Source organism: Symphodus melops (genome assembly GCF_947650265.1).
Source record: "Symphodus melops genome assembly, chromosome: 10".
In the NCBI taxonomy this organism is placed as follows: Eukaryota; Metazoa; Chordata; class Actinopteri; order Labriformes; family Labridae; genus Symphodus; species Symphodus melops.
The window spans coordinates 8,253,857-8,277,970 of record NC_136700.1 but is presented as its reverse complement, the minus strand read 5'-3'; the positions used below and the strand labels follow the sequence as shown (position 1 = coordinate 8,277,970).

General features: G+C 42.0%; 1 protein-coding gene across 2 annotated transcripts; it reads left to right on the top strand.

The window, feature by feature from the left end:
* Window positions 1-1,438: 1,438 nt before the first annotated feature.
* On the top strand, window positions 1,439-23,195 carry zbtb16b (zinc finger and BTB domain containing 16b). Of its 2 annotated transcripts, XM_079354804.1 has the most exons (8): window positions 1,439-1,773; window positions 2,961-4,216; window positions 6,802-6,899; window positions 8,778-8,885; window positions 9,239-9,325; window positions 18,259-18,429; window positions 19,513-19,680; window positions 20,618-23,195. In XM_079354804.1, exons 2-8 carry the CDS (start codon window positions 3,042-3,044, stop codon window positions 20,845-20,847), a joined length of 2,037 nt encoding a protein of 678 aa, XP_079210930.1. In that variant the 5' UTR covers window positions 1,439-1,773; window positions 2,961-3,041; the 3' UTR covers window positions 20,848-23,195. The 2 variants fall into 2 exon arrangements, with proteins under 2 accessions (XP_079210930.1, XP_079210931.1); XM_079354805.1 differs by lacking the exon at window positions 8,778-8,885 and having other exon boundaries at window positions 1,442-1,773.
* Window positions 23,196-24,114: the final 919 nt, after the last annotated feature.

Here is a 24,114-nt window from a genome sequence, read left to right as displayed (position 1 = left end):
TGCAGAATACTCAAAAGCCTGTTTCCTAATTTCTCTTTGAGTGTTTGGTACATAGAGCATATAGAGGTCCTGAGAATGCAAGGAAAACTGTCCAGTACTTTTCTGCATGATTAAAACACATAGTGTGGAAGCAGACCAAGAACTGTCCTATAACGGTGTACCAGTGTAAGAGCCTGCGGGTTACCGGAGCAGTACAACTCACAATGCTGAGTCAGAGCTGCAGCTTGTTATAAGCCTCAAGGACACATGGTAGCCTGTATCAACCATATGGAGACACTGAGCAGAGGCGGGCATGTACAAAAGATCACTATAGTCTAAAACGTATAAAAATTGCAGCGACAAGACACTTCTTTACATTAATAGAAAAACACAACTTGCTTCAAAACTAAAAACTGAGCTTTAGCCTCAGCCTTTTCACCATGCACCGTACAATATAGAGCAATCCATAGGTAAATTCAAATATAATGCTTTTTTAACATTATTACTATGATTGTAATTTATTGTCATTTTAATTTAGTGATGTACTTTATATCATATACTATGTTACAAATCTAAGCATAATTTTGGAATTCTGACTTGCAGGACTTTGACTTGTCGCCCCAACCTTAAGGCGATTTCCCTATAATTTAATTCATTCATTTAGGGAGTTTATTCTAGTTCACGTGTTCAAGTGTTCAATAGATTAACTTAAGCAAAGAAAAAAAAAGCTAAAACACCAAAGCACTTTTCACACTCTAATGAGTCATTGGACTCCATTAAAACAGAGTTACTCAAGTATAGAATGAATATTAAAAAATGGATTAAAATCTGTTATTTTACACACTGTACTCTATTTAACATACAAACATAAAGTGTGCATTTTATAGGATGAACACAGTCATTTCAGTCTTAATATGTTTCAATTGTCTTGCTTTTTTTCAATATTAGAGAAAAAACGAAAAAGAAGTCACTCAGGACTGACCCACCAGGGATCAATTAAACAATGGAAAATGTCACTTTGTGACCTCAGTATTCTCTGGTTAGTCACATGTTTAAGTCATGTCAGCTCAAAGCCCCCTTCCAGTAGATCAGCATTTTTTCACTGCAAAGAACTACCCCCACCTTTTGTAGACTCATGAACAAAGGTATACTTTAAACGTATTCCTCTAATTAACTGATTCCTCCTACAAAGCCATCTGGATGTATTTTCAGATCTCTCAAAAATAATGTTAAAGTATGTTGTAATATTGTTTTTTTGGTCTTATCTGTGCATTTATTTAAGTACAATAACTAGAATTAAGTATTGTGACAACTAATCTCAAGTATCCCATTGTACTTTTTTTATTGTTTCTTTTGTTTTTGATTCTTTTGGTATTTCCAAGTCGACTTTGAAAGCAATCTTCATTATTTCATCACCTCATTCTTATGACAACATCAAGTTATCGAAAACTCAATGTAAATGTTAAAATAATTGTAATTCTTGGCAAAATAAGTTACTATTTCATCTCTAATCAGTCAATTACTCTGTTCAGCTCAGGAACTTTTTCTTTCCCACGTCAAAAGCTTGCATCTGCTCTTAACGTGACACATTTTAACACGTGGCTCTCAAGCTGAGGATGGATTTTATCTTGAAAGTTCTCTCCGGATGTGTAGTTTCCTCCCCCCGCTCGCTTGACTGTCGCGGCTCGGTGATGATTTGCTTACTTGGAGCAGGACTGAGTTTGGAGCGGGTACTGTGAAATGTGTAACCATGATGTTACCCGGATAATCAGCGGAGGACGTTAGGAGACAGAGGTAAGAACAACTGTGACAGCTGACACTTTTATTATTATTATTTCATTTGATTTTTATATTCCTGTAATTCTGCTCCGATGAACTACTTTTCTGTCTCAGACTTATTCAACAATTTATACATTTTAAATAGTTCTGGTTTTTGTGTCGAGTTTTTTGTTATAATTTGGTTTTAGAGCAGCAGTCCTAACTTTGGCTGCAGCCTGATTCATGATTTCACAAACTTGACTGAGCACGGAATCTATCGCTGACAGACATCTTCTGACTATTTGGGATAAATTGTTTTGGGGGGTTTTTCCTCGCACTGCACGCGGCTGTTTCTCCAAACAGTGCGCACAGTTAATCCGCGCGTGGAGAGTGGGCTTCATTAGTCGCAATGTGTTTGGATAATAAAAGGTGAATTTGTGCGCGTGCACCTGATGCGCTCTGGTGTTGCGGTTAGTTGAGGATGCCGCCTGTCACAGCATCAGTCGAGGTGCAGCTGAGTGATCCGACAGCTACTACTCGTCATGCACAGCGTTTTCATCACTCACTCACTCATGACATTTAGGTATTTTCATGTTTGTGAAGGAAATGTGCATCCGTGCCAGGCTCGCTCTTCATTTGCATGCGTCCATCGTCCGGAGAGTTTGATAACTTATTCAAGGATTTTCAGAAGAGCGGGTTAATTGTCTTCCGCGCGTCTAATCATGAACGTGCGCAGCCTGAATGAACTAATCAACCCTTAAAGGCGTTTGTCAATAGCAGTCCTACCTGTTGAGGACACCGATATGTGTGTTTGTGCGTGCGTGTGGGTGTGTGTGTGCGTGCGCGGATGTGTCTGTGTGAGGAGCTTGATAAATTGGACCGTCACCTCTCAGTATGCAGACGTTATTACAGCGACGTGACCACTCTCAACGAGACCTTAGACTAATCACCTGCAATGGAAACTGTTGCTTTGCTTATCGACCTGTTGTCTCATTTGGTTCTTGATTAAAATGAATAATCATGTTGAGGGTATAAAATAAAAATAAAAATAAAAAAAACCCTGAGGTGATCAAGCAGTGGGTTTTTTTTTTAGTGTATTATTTTCTGATTCATGTTATATTAAAAATACTCCTTCTGAATGATAATTAACTGTCTTTCAGATTTCATTGTAAGCCTGACAAACACTAACGATTCTCCTCCCTCACTCTCTACCAAAATCACAGACCTGCAACTAGCTGAAGGCAGGTGCACACAACTCATGCGCGGGCTCAGAGAAGGTCCGAGTGGATACGGGTCTGACAAACATGGGTGTCCTCCAGCTCCACAACCCTACTCACCCCGGCACGCTTCTGCAGCGAGCCAACCAGATGCGTCTGACTGGCACTTTGTGTGATGTCATCATCACAGTGGATGGCCAGGAGTTCCCAGCGCATCGCACCATCCTGGCCTGCACCAGCAAAATGTTTGAGATTTTGTTCCACCGCAGCAGCCTGCGCTACGCCCTGGACTTCCTGTCCCCCAAGACCTTCCAGCAGATACTAGAGTACGCCTACACCGCCTCGCTTCAGGCCACAGCTGAGGACCTGGATGACCTGCTGTACGCCGCCGAGATCCTGGAGATCGAGTACCTGGAGGAGCAGTGCCTGAAGGTGCTTGAAACCATCCAGGCGGAGGAGAGTGAGGAGGTGGCGGTGAGGAACCACAGCTCCGGAGAGCACAGTGACCACAGCAGGGCCCGGCACTGGAGGCACATGTTGATGTCCAAGAAGCATTCCATACAGGACGGACCCACCCGGACCACTCCCACTGCTCTGCACCACTTGGCGCTCTACCACATGACGGAGAGGAGCTCACCTGACCCAGAGTCTGTGGTGGCACCTGAAATGAGCCCCAAACTGGACATGGAGGTGGACATGGAGAGTTCCCAGCAGCATCAGCGCAGCAGCACAGAGTCTCGGTCTGCATCTCTGGATCCTACCAGAAGTATTAAATCTGAGAGCATGCAAGTGGATGATGCCAACGGCTGCGAGGGCCGGTCCTCCAGCACCGGGGAGGGAAGCTGTGTGTCAGACCAGGCAAGAGACGAGGGCCCGGGTACACCTCTGAGGGGCAGCGTGATCACCAGCGCCCGAGAGCTGCACAACAGCCCCGAGGATGGAGGACAAGCTGCGGGGAACGCTCTGGACTGTTTCCCCGGGATCGCTGAGAAACATATGGCCTCCATATACTCTATGCCCTCCAACCATTCAGGGGAGGGGATGCTGCCAGTGTCCGTCTCAGTGGCCCCGTCACTGGGTGTGCCACTTGACCCCAGGGCCTACGGCGGCCTGCTGCATCAGGGTCTCCTGCACAGGGAGCTTCTGAACAGACTGGGCCAGTTTGCAGCAGGGATGAGGCACGAGAACCAGACTCAAGGCCAGCAGTGCTGTGGAGAGTGTGGGCTTCAGCTGCACAGCCGGCAGGCCATGGAGCAGCACAGGTAGCGCACACAAAACATCCATCAACACTGCCTTTTTCAATCCAATCCAGCACTTTTTCATTTTACAATCTGAAGGAAAAGTGAAAAAAAAAAAAAACAACAAACATACATTTTTATATCCAGTTGGGATCCACGATCTTGTAAGCACTTGTTAAAGCCAAATGAAGTTTTGTTAGTCCCTGTGACATGTTGCTGAAAAAGTCAACAAGAATGCGTCACATTTGAACTGAGAAATGTGCAAAGTCTAATAAATGATGTGCTGGTGTGTCTGTGCGTTGATGAATTTGAGCTCAAGAGTTGGCTACGCGGTTAGGAAAAGTATTGGGCATGTGTCTCCTCAATTGAATGTTTTTTTTTTTGGGGGGGGGCATCAGGATTGTCTCCCCCATCACGTTAAAATCCTTTTGGAGTTAAAAGCTGCAAGAAGCAACAGCGAAAATGTAAATTTATTCTCAGGGACACCTGCACTCATGTCTTAACAGTGAGGCATCTCGGGGAAGCTTTTGAATCGAGTCTTTGTAAGGGATTTGATATAAAGAGGCCTTGGTGTCACATTAAGCTGTTATTTACAAAGCTTTATTTTCTCAATTCTGTTTGATTATTTGTGCAGAAGCGTGCCTCACACAACAGGCTGTCTCGCAGGCTATTTGATATGCATTCCTTTGCATCAGCCAAGAGGAGCCTCTCAGCGGGGACCGGGCTGGCCGCTTCAGATACATGATGGATAACTTCTGCTTAACGGCACGCTCTCTTGTTATTTCTTCAGTCCTCCTTTATTTACGAGCTTGTCAGTCTATATTTGTCGTTCTACACACAAACTTGCAGACCACTCTCATTAATTCGACTGCAGATGTTGATCATCGTGCGTGTTTGACTCATCCCTAATCATTAGAAACAAGACAATCTGGGAGCCTAAAGTCCGAATATTGTGCAGCTAATCCGTGATTAGGATCATAGTCCTTCCCTATTCGAGACCCGTGGCTGACATTTCAGCCTTTGTGCCGCTCCAGAGTGAAGGGGACACGGCCTGGGGAAACCAGCATCCTTAGCTGGTTGATGTACGTTTCTTACTCACAGAGACAGGCGGATGTCCACAGGTAGAAGGAGTTTCATAAGTAGCAGTGCTTGAGGATGAAATGAATTTGCTGTAGGTCTGTAACCAGGTCACTGAGCATATACCTGCTCTCCAGATTGACATTTTGTGGTGATGTTAAAACAGTATCTCCTGGCTCTGCTCTAGAATGAAAAACATTACCAAAAAAAAAAAAAAAAACACACACACACACACACACATATATATATATATATATATATATATATATATATATTTATTTTGAATGTTTGTACATTAGTCTTGGTGGAAAGAAAGTTACAGAAAATGCATTCATTAAATAAGAAAATGCCATTTTTTCCCACTGTGAAGCCTTTAATTAGTCTGACATTACCAGTAAGTCTAAGGTAAAAATTACAATAGGTTATTGCAACTTATACAAATAGTAATACAGGTAATTCAAGTTATAATATGAGGAAATAATTCACTTTAAATACAGTATAAAACTGTCTACTGACATTTTTGCGTTGTTGTGATTGCACGTTTTTCACCTTAAACCTTTGGCCATTTTTTTTATTTCACCCTTTATCGAACCTTTTAATGGCAGAGAAAAACAAAAAGGTCATAAACCATGCTTGATTGATTGTGCGCAAAAAAAAGTACACATTTTAATTTGTATGTCTCACTTGAATGCTCATGTAAATGATCCTCTTCAGAAAAGTGGAATATCTTCACATCTGTATCATAAAAGGGCCAACGAAAAAAACGACAACAACCCCATGACTGTTCTTGAGCATGAGGCTCCAAAAAAAACCCAAAAAACAAACAAGATCTCCTCACTGTGCTACTCTTGATTTCTTGTGTGTGCTGAACATCTTCTCAGGACTCATTTAAGCTGACCACTGAGTGTTTAGCTGTGGACTCTTCTGAGGCCATTCTTTCTCTGTTGAGAGCAGGGTGATATAAGGATAACAGTACAGATGCCTTGCATGCTTGGATGTGTGTGATATGATATGATAGGTTTTGCTCTCGGCGCAGCTTCGGCGAATCATCTTCTTTCCTCCTTTTTCATCGCGGTTACAGGAGAAGTGTATGAGTGTGCGTGTTATACTGGGACGTGAGTTCGAGTGCATGTAATTGGTGTGTGTGTAAATATGTGTGCGCGCGTGTGTGTGTGTGTTTGTTTGCATGCCCAGTGTCTTGCAGTGCTGGCGGGTGGAGGCACGCGTATGTCTGCACTCTGAAATTAGCCAGATATCCTATTGTCTGTGTTCTTTTAGCATTCATGCGTTGTGATTCACAACTCCAAGGGCCCTCTTACACTAATGATGTTGCATTCAGCGAGTGTTTCTTGCCTGAATTAAAACATGCTCCTCTTGTTGCGAGCACAATGATGCTTCTGGGTTCGGGAGACCTTACGAGAAAGAAAAGGCGCAGAAACGAGATACTTTTATGATCACGTCCGTCTCTCTCGCTCGCTCGCTCTGCTCTCCTCTGTGTTAACACGCTCACATCAGTGTTTGTCTTTCCGCAGGAGGCTGCATAATGAGGAGAAGGGCCACGGCTGCGAGTACTGTGGCAAACACTTCCAGGACAGCATGCGTCTGAGGATGCACATGCTGTCTCACACAGGTACTTAGTAACTCTCACACTCTCATCTTAGAGTATTCAGTGCTCATGAGGCCTCTTGATAGTGCGGCCATTCAAATGCACCTGTTCATACCACAGACACCCCCCCCCCCCCCCCCCCCCCCCCCCCTCCCCTCCAAACGGTTAGTGCTGCTCCGAATATTTGGATCATGCTTTCTTTTCCATGCTTTGGTCTGTGTACCTCTCCCTCCCCTCTCCTCTCCTCTCCTCTCCGTCTCTCTAGTCTCTCTCTGTTTGAATCGTTTCTGTGTTTTTTTGGAGACTCTGGCAGCTCGCCAGCTCTGCCCCTTCTGAGTGATGACATCATCAGCTGCCGGCAGGCCTGGGTGTTCTGCCAGTGTTCCGAAGCGTGTGTGATGGCTCGCTCGCAGATGTGTGTCCAGGAACACACTGTACCCAAATGCAGACTTAATCAGACCTGACTGCTCTCCCAGCTACTTTATCCAAAATAGAGAAAGAGAAGGGGGGGGTGGGGGCGGGGGGGGGGGGGGGTGGGGGGGAGCAGATCAGAGACTAAAAATGAAACTAAAACACAAACCTCAGATGGAATTTGTGTAAAGACAAGGCGAGGTCCCTGTCCTCTCTGCCGGCTTCCTTTTTTTTTGAGGATTGTTCTGGAACGACACACTGCTGACAGATGAGAGAGAATCTGTTTCTTTAAACTTCACCTGAGTCGTCCCCCTTTTTCCCTGCTGTGAACCTGCATTAACCCTAAACACACGCGCTGTCTTGAAATACTCCCAGACCTCGACAACATGCTTTAATTTCCAATTGGCAGTGACATTCACGACAGCAGCACCTTTAACCTAATTTGATTTTTTGCATAAACTCTCCACATCCCAATGTGTCAGCCTATAATACTACAAAAAAAAAAAGAAATGTGGATCTCATTTCTTTGTCACTGTGTATTTCGGTATAGCAGCCTTAGATCCCGCTGGTTGCTAAGGAGCGAGTGCTCCACTGCTCTAATGGGCTGATTTGGTATTCAGCTCGATGCTGGCTCTTATTTTGGTATGCCAGACAAAGTGTTTTGATGGAGGACGATTGCAGCCGCGTCTGGAGACAGTTTGATGGTTTATGGATGAGAGCACACTCCGTGCCTTTGACTGCACAAGACAATGCACTATGTTCTCTTCTTCCCTTATCACACAATCTCACACAAAACAACACACCACACTGGACAGCGTCACACAACATCAGCATCTACAACATTGCTCCTGTGTTACTACTTTTCAAGACTACTTGCTACCAAGTTTTATTTTTGCTCCAAACAGTAACAGTTTGTTTACAAAAATTGATGTTTTGAGAAATGAACAGATTGAGGCTTTTTTTTTTGTTTTGTTTGTTTTGTTTATTTGTGTGTAGCATTGGGAACAGTGGCACGGTGTCTACGAAGAGAGGCATCGTAAGAGTTGAAAGAGGACCACATTTAGGCTGTAGCGCTCAGAGTTCCCAAAGCTTGTGGGTGTTTTAATGAGTCATTTTAACTTCATTTAAAGCCAGCTGAGCAGAAAATAGATCAGTGAATGAGCCCTGGGCCAGTATGGATCTGCAACCGATTTACATCTCTGTGAGAGCCAACCCACATCCAAACAGCTGTGTGAGCACGTATGTGTGTGTGTGTGTGTGTGTGTGTGTGTGTGTGCGCGCCTGTGTTTGCTTGTGCATATCTGTCCCCATGTGTCTGTCTGTGCAGGTGTGAGGTGAGTGCAGAACATTTCTGCAAGCAGTCTGCATACTTGTCTCTTTCATGTCCTCGTCACAATAGACAAGGGCATTACAAAGGTGAACGGGGAGCTGTAGTTACACTGTATATGATGGGATTTAGGGTGTTGACTTTTTTTTTTTTTTTTGATAAAGGGATGTGCCGTAGGCGGGAAGCGTCTGCTGTAGAGAGAACACCCAGTCCTTCTGTGGCCTCTCAGGCAGACAGTCTGCTCACTGTTCAGAGACTGATAACAGGGCACGGTAAATAAAACTCTTCAGCTTGGCTCTTTTTGTCAAGAAGAAGGGCCATTGCACCCTGTCTGGTGCTTTTGTTTGTCCTGCGTTGTGTGTTTTTTTTTTTTTTTTTACGGCGCTTTCCTCCGCTCCTTTGTACTCCACGCATTTGCTTCCTCGTGTTAACACCTGAAATGCACAAGTGTGTGACAAGCACGGGTCTTTGGTGACTTTTGAAATAGGGGCGCCTTTGTTCCTCTCTCTTCACTTTCTCCACTGCTCTCTTCAAACGCTAAATTAACAGACATGCTCTGCAATTACAAACGCACGTTTACTGTCTGATCAAGAAACCTTCTCGTGTCATGTGATTTTATCTACAGCTCCTGCAGAGGCGCTGGTGTGTGATCAGTGTGGAGCAACCTTCTCCTCAGAAGATGCTCTGGAGGCCCACAGGCAAACGCACACAGGTACCTATAAATATGTGCATGCACACACACACTCATTCAGTTTAACCTGACCAGCACGTATTGAGCTGTTGAGTAAGCCGTGACTACAGGACTTGTGATCATGGCTCTAAACTTGCCTGTCATGCTGGCTGGGTTAAACTGTTCCTGTCATGATGCTCCATAATTTATCAGGGAGGTGGGAGGCCCTCTCACATATCACCCACTAATATCTCTTGGCATCCAAACCCACTGCATGCCACTTCGCCACAGCAGTCCTTTACAGTGCCAGCATCACGGACATACAATCCTCACAATGTCCTGCCTGAGAGCACCTTTGGGATTATGTACCTCAACCTTACAACAAGATGAACATCTTTTTCTTTTTTTATGATCTCAAATAGAAGAAAAAAAAAAGATTCCGTTTCAAGCTTTTCTTTCTGGAAATGTCCCGAATTAACAGTCGGCAACAGCATGAAACCAGTCTTCGTGTTCTTAAAAGTTGTGGTTTTTGTTAATGTCGACATGTGATGAAGAATCGGGGCTCTAAATAGTTTGGAACAATCTGCCTGAGGAGCTGGAATTGTTTTGAACTTTTAAATCAGTTCTCAAAAGCCACATTCCCAGACTTGTGTATTAATAGTAACAAGTGTCCTAACTTAATAAATATCAAAGTTATTTATAGTTGAAAGGAAAGACAGAAAACTAAAGTACAAAAACAAAAATGTTAGAGTGCCGCGTGGTGACCCAGTGGTTAGTTCTCGTGTTCTGAGTGCAGAGGCTAAAGTTAAGATCCGACCTGTGGCTCCTTTGCCACATGTCATTCCCCACACTCTCACTCTGATTTTGGGCTCTCTCCACTGTTATTTATCTCTAATAAAAGCATAAAAAGATTTTTAAAAAATAAATAAAAAACATCTCCAACAATAAAATAAAATGTTATTGGAAGGATGTTGCCCATTTGGAAGGGAATCAAGAAAAGGCCTAGAAATTCAAATGCTTTAAAAAATCTGTCATTTTGCAATTGTTATTAAAACTTATATATCCAAGCAAAGTACTTTATAACATCAGTATAAATCTGCATTAATGAATTAATATGTAGACCAATAGTTCCAGGTTTATTATTTTGTGCCTCCATTCCAGCTCAGCATGGTTTTGTTGTATGTATTCTGTGACAGCACAACTTGTGTTGAGTCTTTAAAAAAGTATGAGTTCATTAAAACAGTTCTAATTTTATAATGTCACACTTTAGGCTGCTTGTTTGCGTTCTTATAAAGCTAAAAAAACAAAAAAAAAGGAAAACGAGTGACAACCTTTAATTAAACACTATGAATTGATTAATTTTGGACGGTTGAAGACATTCACTGCTTTAAGCCTCTTAGTGAATGTTCTTTTGAATTAATAATAAAAAATACAATGGAATCCCTTTAGTAGAGGTGGGGAAAATGCATTTAATGGATGTAAAAATAGAGATTCTTCTCTTCTAAGATTTAAAATCAATTCATAACATCCAAAAATGTAAGAAATACAGCCAGTCATACAGATGACTGGAGTACATCCTGAAGTTTGTATTAATTGAATCCAGAATCGTTTTGATCAGCTTCCCAAGAGTCAAAATGGAATGAAATCGTGAGACATCCAAAGATTCCCAGCCCTACCTTTTAGGTCAAGATTCTGGCTTGTACGTTTTTACTATCAGCTAACATTTAGTAGGCCTCAGAGAACAATGGTTAGTGAGAGCCTTATTTTGAAGCTGTTAATCCATTTGTTCAACTTCCTGTTAACGTCTTGTAATTATCAACTGACCTGTCATTCCATGAACACAATCCATGACTAAATATGGTCGCTTTCTTTTGTGACAGCGTCAACTTCATTGTAAAGATGAGTGACTGTATCGATACGTAACATTATAGCTAAAAAAACATGAACGAAAGAAAAGGATGAACGCTCTTGTGAGGAGTTTATTACTGATGTCTCTGTCTGACTGTCAATAATGGAAGAGACCATCAGCAGAGGTCAGGGTGTTTTAGTGCCTGATAAAGCTGCTACTGTGTTTACCATGGAAAAGATACTTACAACTGTTAAAGCACAACAAGAAAAGTTATATGAAAAAAAAAAAAACAGTATAAGGATAAAGGACAAAATCGGCAAAGACATAAGAGGTTAGTCCCCAAGAGCGACACCAAATGAAAGTTCCTTACAAAAGCTTTAAAAGCTCAACTAAAATCTCCTTTCAATTTTCAAGGCCAAAAAGTTGAAGACTCTTAAAGACTGTTAAATGTGCTGGGTGCGACTCGTATCAAGCACACTGTGCTCACACAGTTTAAACCATGACAAAAAAAGGGCTTGGGAGAAAATAAGAAAATATTTTAGCAGCTTAATATTGACAAAGGGTTTAATGGCACTAATAATGTCATCTTTGAACATCTTTAAAGTGAAATGAAGAAGCACTTGAAGGAACAATGTGTCACTTGTTCACCTTAAAATAGAAGTTTTAATGGTTGATTTAAGAGTACAATGATTTTCAACAGGGCGTCTCTCTAATGTCCACTTTGGCAGCAGGTCGAGGTCGTACTGCGGGCACAGCTTTACGACACTGTAGTTCACACACTGGCCTTCAGTAAGCTCAGTGTAGTTTGACACAATGGCTGAGGCTAAGAGAAGGAGGACCATGAGGAAGGAAGCTAAGAAGAGAAAAAGAATGAGTGAGCAAGAAGCAGAGCGTGCATTCCTCCAGATATTATCCATAACACATTTTCCTTCAAATGCGGCTGTATCATTTTTAACGTTATTGTTGCCAACCAAAGATATGTGTCAGGTTTACATACCAATATATAAATCTTTACTAGTAGATCTTCAGCTAGCGTTCCCCTTTCCAACGTAGCCATTAAGCCAAAGCTTATAGATATCGTCACAACAGTTAAAAACAAAAACACGTATCCAAACAGTTTGCAAACAACTGTCTGAAGAAGCATGCCAAATCCTGGAATATTACGGTTACTTGTCAGTCGACATGGTTTAACTTCTCCCAAGGTATTTGCATTTCAGCGCTATGTGTGTCCGATGACAGTGCAGTTACACTCAGTGACCTTGGGGAGGCCCCAGACCGGATTCCTACATATCATTTAAGCCCTATTCAGACTGACGTTACAGAGGTAACAGAGGTGTTGCAGGTACGAGAGGGGAACGGCAGAGCCAATTGGGAAGAAGAACACTGAGTGTGTCTCTGTTTGTGTGTGCGCTGCTATCTCACGCTTCGACGGTGCCGTAATACAAAGGGAGCCACTAGACTGGAACACCAAAATAATTTCCGTTGGGGAATTATTACCAATATCTAAAGGCGGAATGATGAGCTTGGTTGCGGCGCTTTTGCAGAATTGCACTGTGAAAAGGGCTCGTTGCTTGAACTATTTATAATAATGCTGTTATCTGGAAGTGAGAAATACTTCACAACAACCGTCGCAGTCAAACCTGTCCTCTATTGTCATTAAAGGTTACATATGCCTGACAGTGTCTGAATCCACACCTTTTCTGCTACTGTCAGAGAAAGGTGATCACCCTCTCAGGAGCATTGGCATGTAACTGTAACTCCAGGTGGCACACACAGTATGAATACTTAATGGTTGTGGACATGGAGGGGTGTCAACGATGCCCAGAAGTTTCTACCCTCATCTCCCCAACTTGTAAACACCCAGAGCTCGGTTTCAGCTTGGCAGTGTATCCAGAGCGAGGTACAGGAGGGCTTTACTCTCACATTTTGTCGTGATCTCAGCTCGGCCTGCTGTGACGCATGACCCTATTTACTGACCGAACCTTTATGGATTTAACTGGTAATTTATCAGCTGTTTTGAGGTTATGTGGGGAAATGTGTAATATTGCTCAACTCAATTTAAAGATTTACAGTTAATAAATATTTAACCTGGATTTTATTCCTCCTCAAACACATCTTTCCGTGCTTCAGTGCCGACGAGGCAGCCTGGGCTTTAATTTACCATGTGGCATATCTAGTGAGCCAAATTAGTTTTCTTTTAGCAGATTAACACTTGCCAGACCTCAGCAGCTGCAGCGCTGCTGTCCACCTCCTCAGGAGGGGAAATAATACCACTTTTGGGAGATCTTACTCTAAAGCAATTTGGCAACACTAACTCCAGTTAAAGGCTCTTTAGCCAGTTTGATATGTCAGAGGTGAATGGCCGTGGGTTGCTTAAGTTGGAGATCAAAGGGGGGTGTTTGGGGGCGGGTAGGACTGTGGGAAGGGAAGGGGGGAAGGGAGTATGTAAGGACTTCCTGGGGGCAGGAGGATTGCTGCTGGTGTTGGATGCCAGCACTGAAAGGAAAACAACATCATGTGCTGCTGTTTACTCCTCACCACAGCACTGTCATAGTCTCCTCTGACCTACTTGTCAGTGCCCAAAATAAAAGAATGGATCTGTCTCCGAACCGCTCTCACAACAAAGGGGTTCGTTTCATCAGAGCAAATCAAGGCTCAGGGGCAACAAGCATTCCATTTTTGGAAAACCCCAAGACTGTCGCTTATCTACCGCACGCACTCAAATTGACCGTATATGCTTGGAAACATGCTGGCAGACCATTTTGCCACCTTGCCTTTAAGGCAAAGGCCGTGAGAGGGCTGCCTTTGTGTACTCACAGCAGCTGCACTGTTTCCACACATTACAGGCTGCTTCGTCAAGTGAATAATATTACCTTCTGTCCAAGCTCTAATTAAACAGTCCTGTCGTCCATTCACATACAGCCCAGGCTTTACAATGCAGCCCTCTTAATGTAGACCTTTTAGCTCGCCTAAATGCATGAGCGTCATCAAACTGCTCCCTCCTGTTAATACCCAGTTGTAATTCGTACAAGCCCTAAAATGAATTAACCATCTGTTTGAACATTGTGCCCACAGTATTGATTTGCATTGACAGTCGTTACACTTAAAGCCCCGGGACGCCATTTAGGGTTGTCACTTACTGTACAGTGAATTCTAGCAGATAGAGGAAAAAGTGTAAACATTCCAGGAACCGTGGCAAATGAAACAGTGTGTGACCTAAATGAACCGATCCATTGGATGGTGGTTAAACACGAGCAACGTATCTCTTGTTGCATTAATTATTAAGTCGCTTGTTCCTCTCTCGGGTAGATTAGCAGTCTACTGATGAGTGCCCGGGGTTGTTTAAGGTACTGTAGCGTTTGTTCCTCTCACAGCAGCGCTGCCACATCACAGCCGCGCGTCTGCATGAGCACATACAGTAGCATGAATGCACAGGGTCATGTGAGGTCCAGCACATAATGTAAGCTGCATGACTGTGTGTGTTTAACTGGGGGATATCAGTGAGACAGCAGACGGTGAGCGCACTGTACTGAGCACAGCCTGAGGACGGAGCGACTTCACATCGCATTCTTTAGCAGATGTAAAGAGTGGTGATTTAAGATGAACATTATGAAATCTGTGTCAAACTCTTTGCCCTTTTGAAGATATTTATTCAGCTTTGATTTCGCTGCCATCACGATTGCACAATCACATGTTGTCAAAGAGGAAATTCTAAGTATGTGTTATGATAAAAGGACACTAACTGACTGATTTACAGATAAAGATAAAGTGGTTTTTTTTCCATGAGTAGCAGCAAAATATAAAGACAAATAAATCAGTTTAATTAGATAGCTCCGGACACTGAAGTTAAGATGAACACAGAAGAAATTATACAGATTTGCGGCCGTCACTGAATACAAACTCTTGTTCAATTTGCAGTGGGTTTACTCGCAGATTCTCAGGGTGGGAAAACTTTTGTTTGGCGCTTGAAAAGAAACAGGCTGCGCTTATTTGTGAATGAAGGGATTAGCTTGAACACTTCACCCCAACAAGGACCATGATCCTATCTGGTTGCCTAGACACATGGTTTTGTTTCTTCGGCAGCGTGAGAGCGTGGCTGGCTCCCACCTCTGCCGCGATGAATAAGTGGCAGCTGTACGAAGGCAGCCCATGTTAAATCACATGAGCGTACACATCGTCTTACTGGAGATATGTGGAAATGGCACGGCAAACTGAAACCGACCTGATTTACCCGCCGAGTTGTGTCCTAATCTGGCAGGCAGCTCGGTAATATAACACACACAGTCAATGTTTAATGTAAAATTTCTTTAAAGTAACTCATTATTCTCACAGTTAAGGTTCCCTCCCACTGAACACAATGCCCAGTCAACTCTGCAGTCTTTGAGGAATACCATTGATTACATGGTATTTACCCCATTGAGGGCCAAGGGTCAGGGGTCATCCTGTGCCTTAAAACCCAAATCCCAGGTCCATTGTCTGGTTAAGGGTGAGAAAGCAGGGGGCAATGACAGCCAACTTTAGGGCTTATTCTCTCATAAAGAAGCTCCTCTGCACTTATTACCAAAGCTTACTGGAAAACTCTACAACTGCAAATCCTTTTTGTTTGAAAAGTTAACAGAGCGCAGCGAGGCGAAATGCCACCACTAACGCACGCAAACACTTCCTCGGCTCCAAAGGTTGTTTTTTTTTTGTTTACACTTCAAGATATTATTTGTTATTTTTATTTTCAGCACCGCTTGCGCAGAATAAAACCAAAAAAAAAAAAAAAAACGACTCCTGAGCTGTTGTCACTGCGTGTCAACCTGAGATCAAGAGTGAGACGCTTGTGACAGAATATTTGTCACATTTCTTGACTCAAGTTTCCGTATTGTTGGTGACAGAAGGATCAGGGTATACATCTGTGAGAGTCTGCGAGTGTGTCGGGGAGTTAAGGTTTACCTGCACAAAGAGAAAGCGTGTTGTTCAACTTTCAGAGCGCACGGCACAAAGTATGCAGGCTGCATTAAAACCTGAATTTACAATATTACAATGCATTACAATATTCAAGAAAGAAAGAGTGGTGAACTGATGATTAAAGTAGCTTTGAAGTCTCTACGAGGTGGATCTTGTGTTATTCAGTTTGTTGAGGGTTGTCTGCCTGCAGCTTAACTAACCTGGAAACATTGGAACAGAAAGCACTCCCCCTGCTGGCTGCAGAAAATATTACCAAACAAACTACTTCATGCAGACAGTGGAATTTGTGCTTTTTTATGTCTTCAGTCATTTTTCCCCCCCAGATAGATCATTATACAGACTGTTGTGTTGCTCAGTGAATAGAGAACTTACTTCAGTGAAGACTGACTCAGGCAGAAAGTGAAGCCGGGTGGACAGTGAAAGGATTTCCTCTATGGTCAGCGGATAAGGGGAGAGGGGAGGGGGGCAGAGGTGTTGAGAACGGAGGATCTTTTGTCTCCAACTAAAATATTGTGATCTGTGGGTGAGAAAGGGCTTTGGTCATTAGGTGACAGCATAAAGACAGGGATTGCAGGAGTTGCATGAGGACCCTATGACTAATGGGCTTGGTCAATAAGGGCCAGGACCCTATTGTTTGCCCTTTGTGCTAAAGTCCGTAGGCTAAAGCCTCTGAACAGGTGCAGTTCATTCCAGCAGATCGCCCCCATGCAGGATTGTTAAGATCAGGGAATGCCTTTCATCCTGTCTTCTTTCTGTTAATTGTCAGAAATGATCAGCTCTATTAGTGTTGGGAGGATTTCAAATAAAAAAAACGCCTAAAAAAAAAAAAAAAGCACAATAATTTCAAAGAGGAGACTCTAATGCATCTATGCCAAATATTACTTATCCATGAAATGTAAAGTCTAAAAAAAGCGTCTTGCTTTGTTTGAGCAAATTGTGATATGTGGATTAGTACACAATACACAGTGGATGTGTCTGATTTATCCATGAAAATGTGAATTTGCCTCATTTGTTTCCCTTTCTCTCCGCTCTCAACAGGCTTGTCTGTTTACTTGATCGAACCTATAGCAAGTGTCTGACACTCTTCCCTCTTAGTATGAGTGTGCTGTATCCCTTTCCCTGCGTTAATTCCAATTTAATTGCCAGTTGCCTCAAGGCACTTCAATAACAGTAACAAATGATTTGATTTAGTGGACCTCATCAGACTGCATTTTAAATGCGACACAGCAACCCCACTTGAATTCCAATGAAGTGCTGGCACAGTCCTCTGTTTACTAATGATCCTCCGCTGGAGATGTCTGATTGAATCTGAGTCAGAAGCAATGGGACCTGCTAGCATTGTAAATGATCTGCAACCTGAGCAGACATAGAACTAAGGAGCTCATAATCTCACATTAAAGGCTCACTCTGTAGGACATGGACATTATGTCCAATACGGCTGATTAACTAGTCCCCTCTGTCGCGACACAAATATGAATATACATCGATGTGAACGCCAGAGCAGATTTCAGAGCTGGCGTCCACAGCCCGTAGATCAAGTGTTGACTGTATGACAGCCAATGGATCTTCTTCACATACCCATTTTGACTTGAGCTACACTGCCAGCGTCTCCCTATCTGTATTCCTCCCCACACTTTGTGCAACAGGAAAGCAGCCCCAAAGAGATGCCAGGTCACACACAGGATTAAACTGGATTGTGTTTTTTCCTGCAGTCCTGCCTTTAATGGCTTGATATCACTACTTAACATTCTGCACAGAGCGCATAGTGTAGGCATCATTTAGGGTGGAGCTACTATCAGCCGCTCTTTGAGCACACAGACAGAGGACTTCACAGGCTGGAGCTGACTCCTGATGGGGAATGAAGAGAATAATTACACATCTAACACACCAGGAAGGAGCCATTGATTGTGTGATTGGCATGCTGTGCATTGTGTGGGAAATTCTTAAAGAAAACAATGACTTTCATGGTTTAAAATAGAACGTATAAAGACTCACAGTTGAAAGTGCCTCTGGGCTTTTAGGAGAGTTAGTTTAGGTAGAGGCACTTGCTCTTTGAAAGAAGCTTTTCCCTCAGAGGACTCACACAAAGTTGAAGTGACCCAGTTTCCCCACTTAAGGCCCTGTCTGTGTATGGTACTGAAATAACTGTGTCTGTGTCTTGTGCGTTCTCCAGGGACTGACATGGCGGTGTTCTGTCTGCTGTGTGCGAAGCGCTTCCAGACCCAGAAGGCCCTGCAGCAGCACATGGAGGTCCATGCAGGCATGCACAGCTACATCTGTAGCCACTGTGAGCGCCCCTTCCCCAGCCACACCACCCTCAAAAGACACTTGCGCTCGCACACGGGTGAGAGACAATATCAAATGCAACATCACCGACGTCTGTGGTGCTATTTCCTGTTGTAAAACATAGACGTGCGGTGTTAGATGCATGAATATATTAGAGGGATGCTCGATTTAGAAGTGGCTGTATTTATTTTGGTATATGGGTTAATTTCCTTAGGTAACTGGCTTTAAGGTTTTAGTCAATTTGCATGCATCCTCTCCCACCCTCTGTTCCCCTTCTCTATAAGATGACTCACCTCTCTGATGACAGCACTGTACCGTTATGGCCGGTGCATATTTTGGGCAATTTCATCCTGTTTATATTTTGGGTTCTTAGACAGCCTTTGGGCTTCTGCAATTCACGGCTGTCAGTTCTAGTGTGGTTCACCCAAAATGATAGAGGAAACCCAAATAAATATTGAAGGAAAAGCAAATGGAAATGACTTGTCTGTGTGTTCTACCGAGGGTGAGTCTTAGAGCCGCGGGAGACGGAGAGATATTTACTGAAAAGATGTCCCCCTTTCTTCCTTTACCTTAAATAACACTCCCAGCTGTCACGACGGCTTGATGTCTAGACAGGAGAAATACATAATTGATGTGAAGAGACAGAAGTGAAGGGAGTTTTGGCCATGGCAGCGTATCTTGTTTGTATGCCATTCTGCTTGGAAGTAACATTTTGTAAATGTCATCTGCTCCACAGTGGGGTGGGGGGATTGGGGAGAATCGGCCTGTAATGAGGAGAGCAATGTATCCTCTGACTTGGCTGTTGCTGTGGACACTGAGATAATGAGGCACATAGGTCATTGGAGATGAGTCAAATCCTCAGCCTAGGAGAGAAATAGATTAGCTACTGTATAGAGAACAGAGCAGCACATGGCTGGAGGACTTTTATTAGCTATTAGCGGACAGCCAAGAGGAGTGTCCTCGTGTCATAACATTAGCAACGTCTGAAATCACATCATTTTCCCGCTTGATATGCTTGTGAGGATTTGACCTATGCAGCTTCATATCCGAACCCTCTCGTGACAAGGATAAAATAAGCTTGTAATGCCACGTCATGGTTTTTTTGGGTTGTTTTTTTTTTTTGACACAACTTTGTTTTCAGGCGATCACCCGTTTGAGTGTGAATTCTGTGGGAGCTGTTTCAGAGACGACGGCACGCTGAGGGGCCACAAACGCATCCACACAGGAGAGAAACCTTACGAGTGCAACGGCTGTGGGAAGAGGTTCAGCCTCAAACACCAGCTGGAAACACACTACCGAGTACACACAGGTAAGGGTTCAGAAGCACACAGAGACAAATGGAAGAGCAGGGTCTCATGGATAATGAAATAAAACAAGTTAGGACTGGCCTATATATGGCTTTATACACACACATATATATACATATATATATATATATATATATATATATATATATATATATATACGTTTAAGAAATCTCTTGAAGAAAACAAACCAGCCATGGAGTGATTCTATGAGGTGTCCCATGTCCAGCCAAAGTCTTCTTACCACAAAACTGAAACATTGTTGCACTGGCTGTAACATTTGTAATGATTAGCACAGACACATTAGTGCATTTTGACTCGATGGCAGACACACTGACATCCTGTGTCAATATTATTTAGATATATATTTATGTACAGCTGTAAATAGACTCTTTTCATCTCCCTATTGCTGCTGTTTAACTGTAGTAACATTCTAAAGCAATATTGGTTCTCCTTATGCCTTTAAGAATTGACTAAGGGCTTAAATGATTGTGTAGAAAAGTCAGAGAATTGTTCAAGTCAGTCTAATGTATTAACAGATTAATGCAATTTTTTAAAGATAGTTTTACTCTAAACTGTTCCTGAGTATGAATGTTGGAGTCAAGAAACTCACTTTATGACAAAGTGCTTTTAAAAAAAATTAAACTGAGACTGAATACATGTCATCATTACCAAAAGAAGTTGTTACTACTTTTATTAAAAAAAGTTTTTTTTTTATAAGAGAGGAAACAAACAGAGAGCCAATAAATGAAAAAAAGGTCACTAAATATGCTCTTTGAATGACACAAACCAATATTGGTCTAATCCTCTAACACACACACACACACACACACACAACACCACAACAAGAACAGTGGACTGTTATGGGGTGAATCCTGTTTCACATGGCAGGCCTCTGGCTTCAGGTCTACAAGGTTAATGCTACATTGTTGAATTTTTCAGGGGAGAAGCCATTCGAGTGTAAGCTGTGTCACCAACGGTCCCGAGACTACTCGGCCATGATCAAGCACCTGCGCACACACAACGGAGCGTCTCCGTACCAGTGCACCATCTGCCAGGACTTCTGCCCTAGCCTGGCCGCCATGCAGAAGCACATGAAGGGCCACAAACCCGAGGACGTGCCGGCCGACTGGAGGATAGAAAAGACTTACCTGTACGTCTGTTACGTCTGAGCAGGACTTGGACTTGAGCACAGTCAGAGACACAGGGCCACCGCTGGGGGGAAAACCTTGTAACTCCGGTGACCCTGATTTTTCAAGATGTAAGATTACAAATGTTTGTCTGTGGGTTTAAAAAAGTACATCAGACTCTTTTTGTTCAACCTAAAAAATGCATTGTGGGCTATTGTTGAAGTTGTCATTCTAGGAGATACAAGGTCTCTCTTGACAGCAGAGACATGCAAACAAGAATAACATGTTGACTCTAGGGCTGCACCAGTTTCTTTATCAATTAGATTATTTTTACTACTAAGTGATGAATCTGAAAAATGTCAAAAAAACAGTCACACGTTTGTGTCAAGGTGTCATCTTCGAGTTGCTATTTCTGTCGCACCAACAGTCCAGCCCAAAGAGATTCAGCTTACACTGATAGAAAACAGAGCGAAGCAGCGAAATTTCACGCTAAGAAACGGGAAACTCTAAATATGTCGAATATGATTGACAAGACAACAACGGTTTCGAAAGAAACACATGGTCTCCAGTGTTTGAATCAGTTTGAATAAAACTGTAACTCTAATGGTTCCACTGTGCTAAGATTTCAAGCCACAATGGCTGCGCCTGCTGACCTGTACGTGTTCTTGATTGATTGATTGCTAAAGCTGACAACATGAGTCATCTCAGTGATTGTGCACTAGATGTTGAAAATAATTCCATGAAGGCTCGACTGGCTGAACTTTGCAACACTTTATCTCCTAAATTCTTGTGACTTCTCAGTTTGTTTTTTCCACTGTTTTTTTTTTTCATTTTGAAGTTGTTTACTTTCTGCATGTTTTACTTGAACGGCTGCCACGTTTTGACCTCATAAGCTTGATCTCTTTAATTGCCTTGTCTTTTCTTGCAGTGGGTGATACTATTTCAAGGTAGCTGGCATACAATTTGAGTTTTCTCCTGCAATCTAAGAGGTCTTGCTATTTATATGTTGTTTATTTGTTACCAAATACGTGCTGGTTTTTCATCACACACTTAGGTGTCTCTCGGGATGACTTCTAGTAGAGCGAGCTCTACCTCCTCACTCCTCACTGTTTGTTTAACCTACTGCAAAGTATTCATCCGTTCATCTGTTTTTTATTCTCAAGCAGATAACATGATTAAATGGTCAAACGGTGTAAAAAAAAAAAAAGAAAAGAAAAAAGCCTCAACCTGGCTTGTATGTGTAGTTTTGTATCTTTAACTATATATAGATGTCTTATAAAATCACAAAATCAGAATTTTCTAGGAGAAAATTGAAGAAAAAATGAAAAGATTTTTTTGTTTTTGTTTTTTTTTACAAAAGCTGAGAAGAAAATTCTGACATTGAATCACTCTGAGCAGGTTATTGTCAGTTATAGTGTAGCTGTAATGTACAAACTGTCATTGTATGTTATTCCCTCATGTGAGCCTAATACAGGCCTTATAGAACAAAACATGTTGTATTTTTGTATTACAGTAATTTGCTATCTGTTTACATTTGGTATGATTTGAGAAACATCTTAATGTGTGTGTTTTATAAGTCTGATTTGATCAAGATCCCTCCCTCGTGCCTCTTTTATAAGTAGAGCATTGATGTGCTTGAGTACATGGGTCTGTGCTGTTGGTAGTCGTTTCTGGGTGTTTGTTTATTGTTACTTATGTAATTAAAGATTAACTGCCATGTACATCCACTTTGTCTGAACATTCAACTGGAGGCAACATACTGTGATAGTGGCTGGTACTCTGAGACAAGTGTGTACTTTCACCGCGAAATCTCGTGGACCTTGCGTCAAATTGTTCCCTTCGAAGTGACAATGGACTCGGATCTTTGGATAAAAAAAAAAAAAAAAAAGGAAAAAGAAAAAGAAGTGTGCAAAGCAAATCTTGGCATTTGTGGGCTTTAACAATGCCTTCTTATGAAGCCAACAACGCTCAGTGCCATGAAAACACACATTCACTGTATCTACTCGACATGAACATGCACTATAAATGGATTTCCTTGGTGGACCAAAAGAAATAGAGCACTTTTGTTTGAAAAGGGTTTTTTCTTTGATCTTTCTATGTTGTGATAATGCAGATGTCCTTTTATTTGATGTGTCCTAGAACGATGTGATTAGCATTGTTTAGATTATGTCAATGTCTGTCTACCTCAGGGCCAGATCAAAGCTCGACCTGGTATCCAATCAGGGTTGTTCTTCTTGCCATGTGTGCAGTAAAATCCCTCTTCATTACAGCTTTGTAACACAGTGTGTGAAAGTGTTTTTTCTCAGTGTGGATTCAGGCACAACTCTGTATGCGTCAGTGTTCGGTGGCATGGTTTAAAAAAAGAATAAAACAAGTTACTATTTTATGCATCCTGTCTCATTTGCCTCCTGATTCTGCTGTGTTCATTCAATAATGAAACCCTGTTTGACAGAGGTTCTCAACCTGTTTCTGTTCGACGTACTCCCACAGCCCCCTACTGACCAAGTCCCTGCACTGAAGCAAACCATGGATGGGAGAAATGTCTGCATTCAATATGATGTGTCATTGAATGTAACTGGACTCAACTGATAATTTAAAACAACTGTATTGAACCTTTATTTAACCAGCTAATGAACCAAATGAGATCAAAATCTCTTTTACCACAGTAACTTGGCCAAGAGCACACAGCAGCACACGTCATGATAAATGAGACATGATTTAGAAACAAGTTAAGAGCAGACAACAATTGAAATGTGCAAAACGGTTCAAATTCAATAATAATTTGAATAATTAAAATGTCACAATAATTAAAAGAAACAATCATCATGTAGAGTATTAAAAGTATACTGCAGGAACTTGATCGGTCAATTTTTTTTTTTTTTTAAACATTTAGTACGTTTAAAAACACATTTTAATGAACACGTTTCTTTAAGCCAGCTGCTTCAAACATGTATTCAACACTTTTGAACTTTTTTATTTATTATTATTACTATTACTTCTATTTTTTTTTTATATTAAACATTTTATGTATATGTCACCTTTCTAAACAGAAGCTTACAACGTGCTTCACCACAACAAAATCAACATTGTGGATCGATCAAATAAAAAATAAAAAAATTGAAGCAAGAAAAGTGTCATCATTCATTAGCAGACAATATAATTAAAAAGTGTGGAAGATGTAAAAGCACATTCACAAATAACTGTATTTATCATCCATCACTCATCAATCACGGAAGAGTTTGAAACCCTTCATTGTTATATTTAAGCTAACAGTTAACTCTGTTTATCAATGAGCTTATCTTAATCAAT

What these genes read in the sequence shown, in the direction of transcription:
- zbtb16b (XM_079354804.1), top strand. Translation starts at nt 3,042, where the DNA reads ATGGGTGTCCTCCAGCTCCACAACCCTACTCACCCCGGCACGCTTCTG. An exon ending in ACACTTGCGCTCGCACACGG is followed by an intron (nt 18,430 to 19,512) that starts GTGAGAGACAAT and finishes CTTTGTTTTCAG; the next exon opens with GCGATCACCCGTTTGAGTGT. An exon ending in ACACTACCGAGTACACACAG is followed by an intron (nt 19,681 to 20,617) that starts GTAAGGGTTCAG and finishes TGAATTTTTCAG; the next exon opens with GGGAGAAGCCATTCGAGTGT.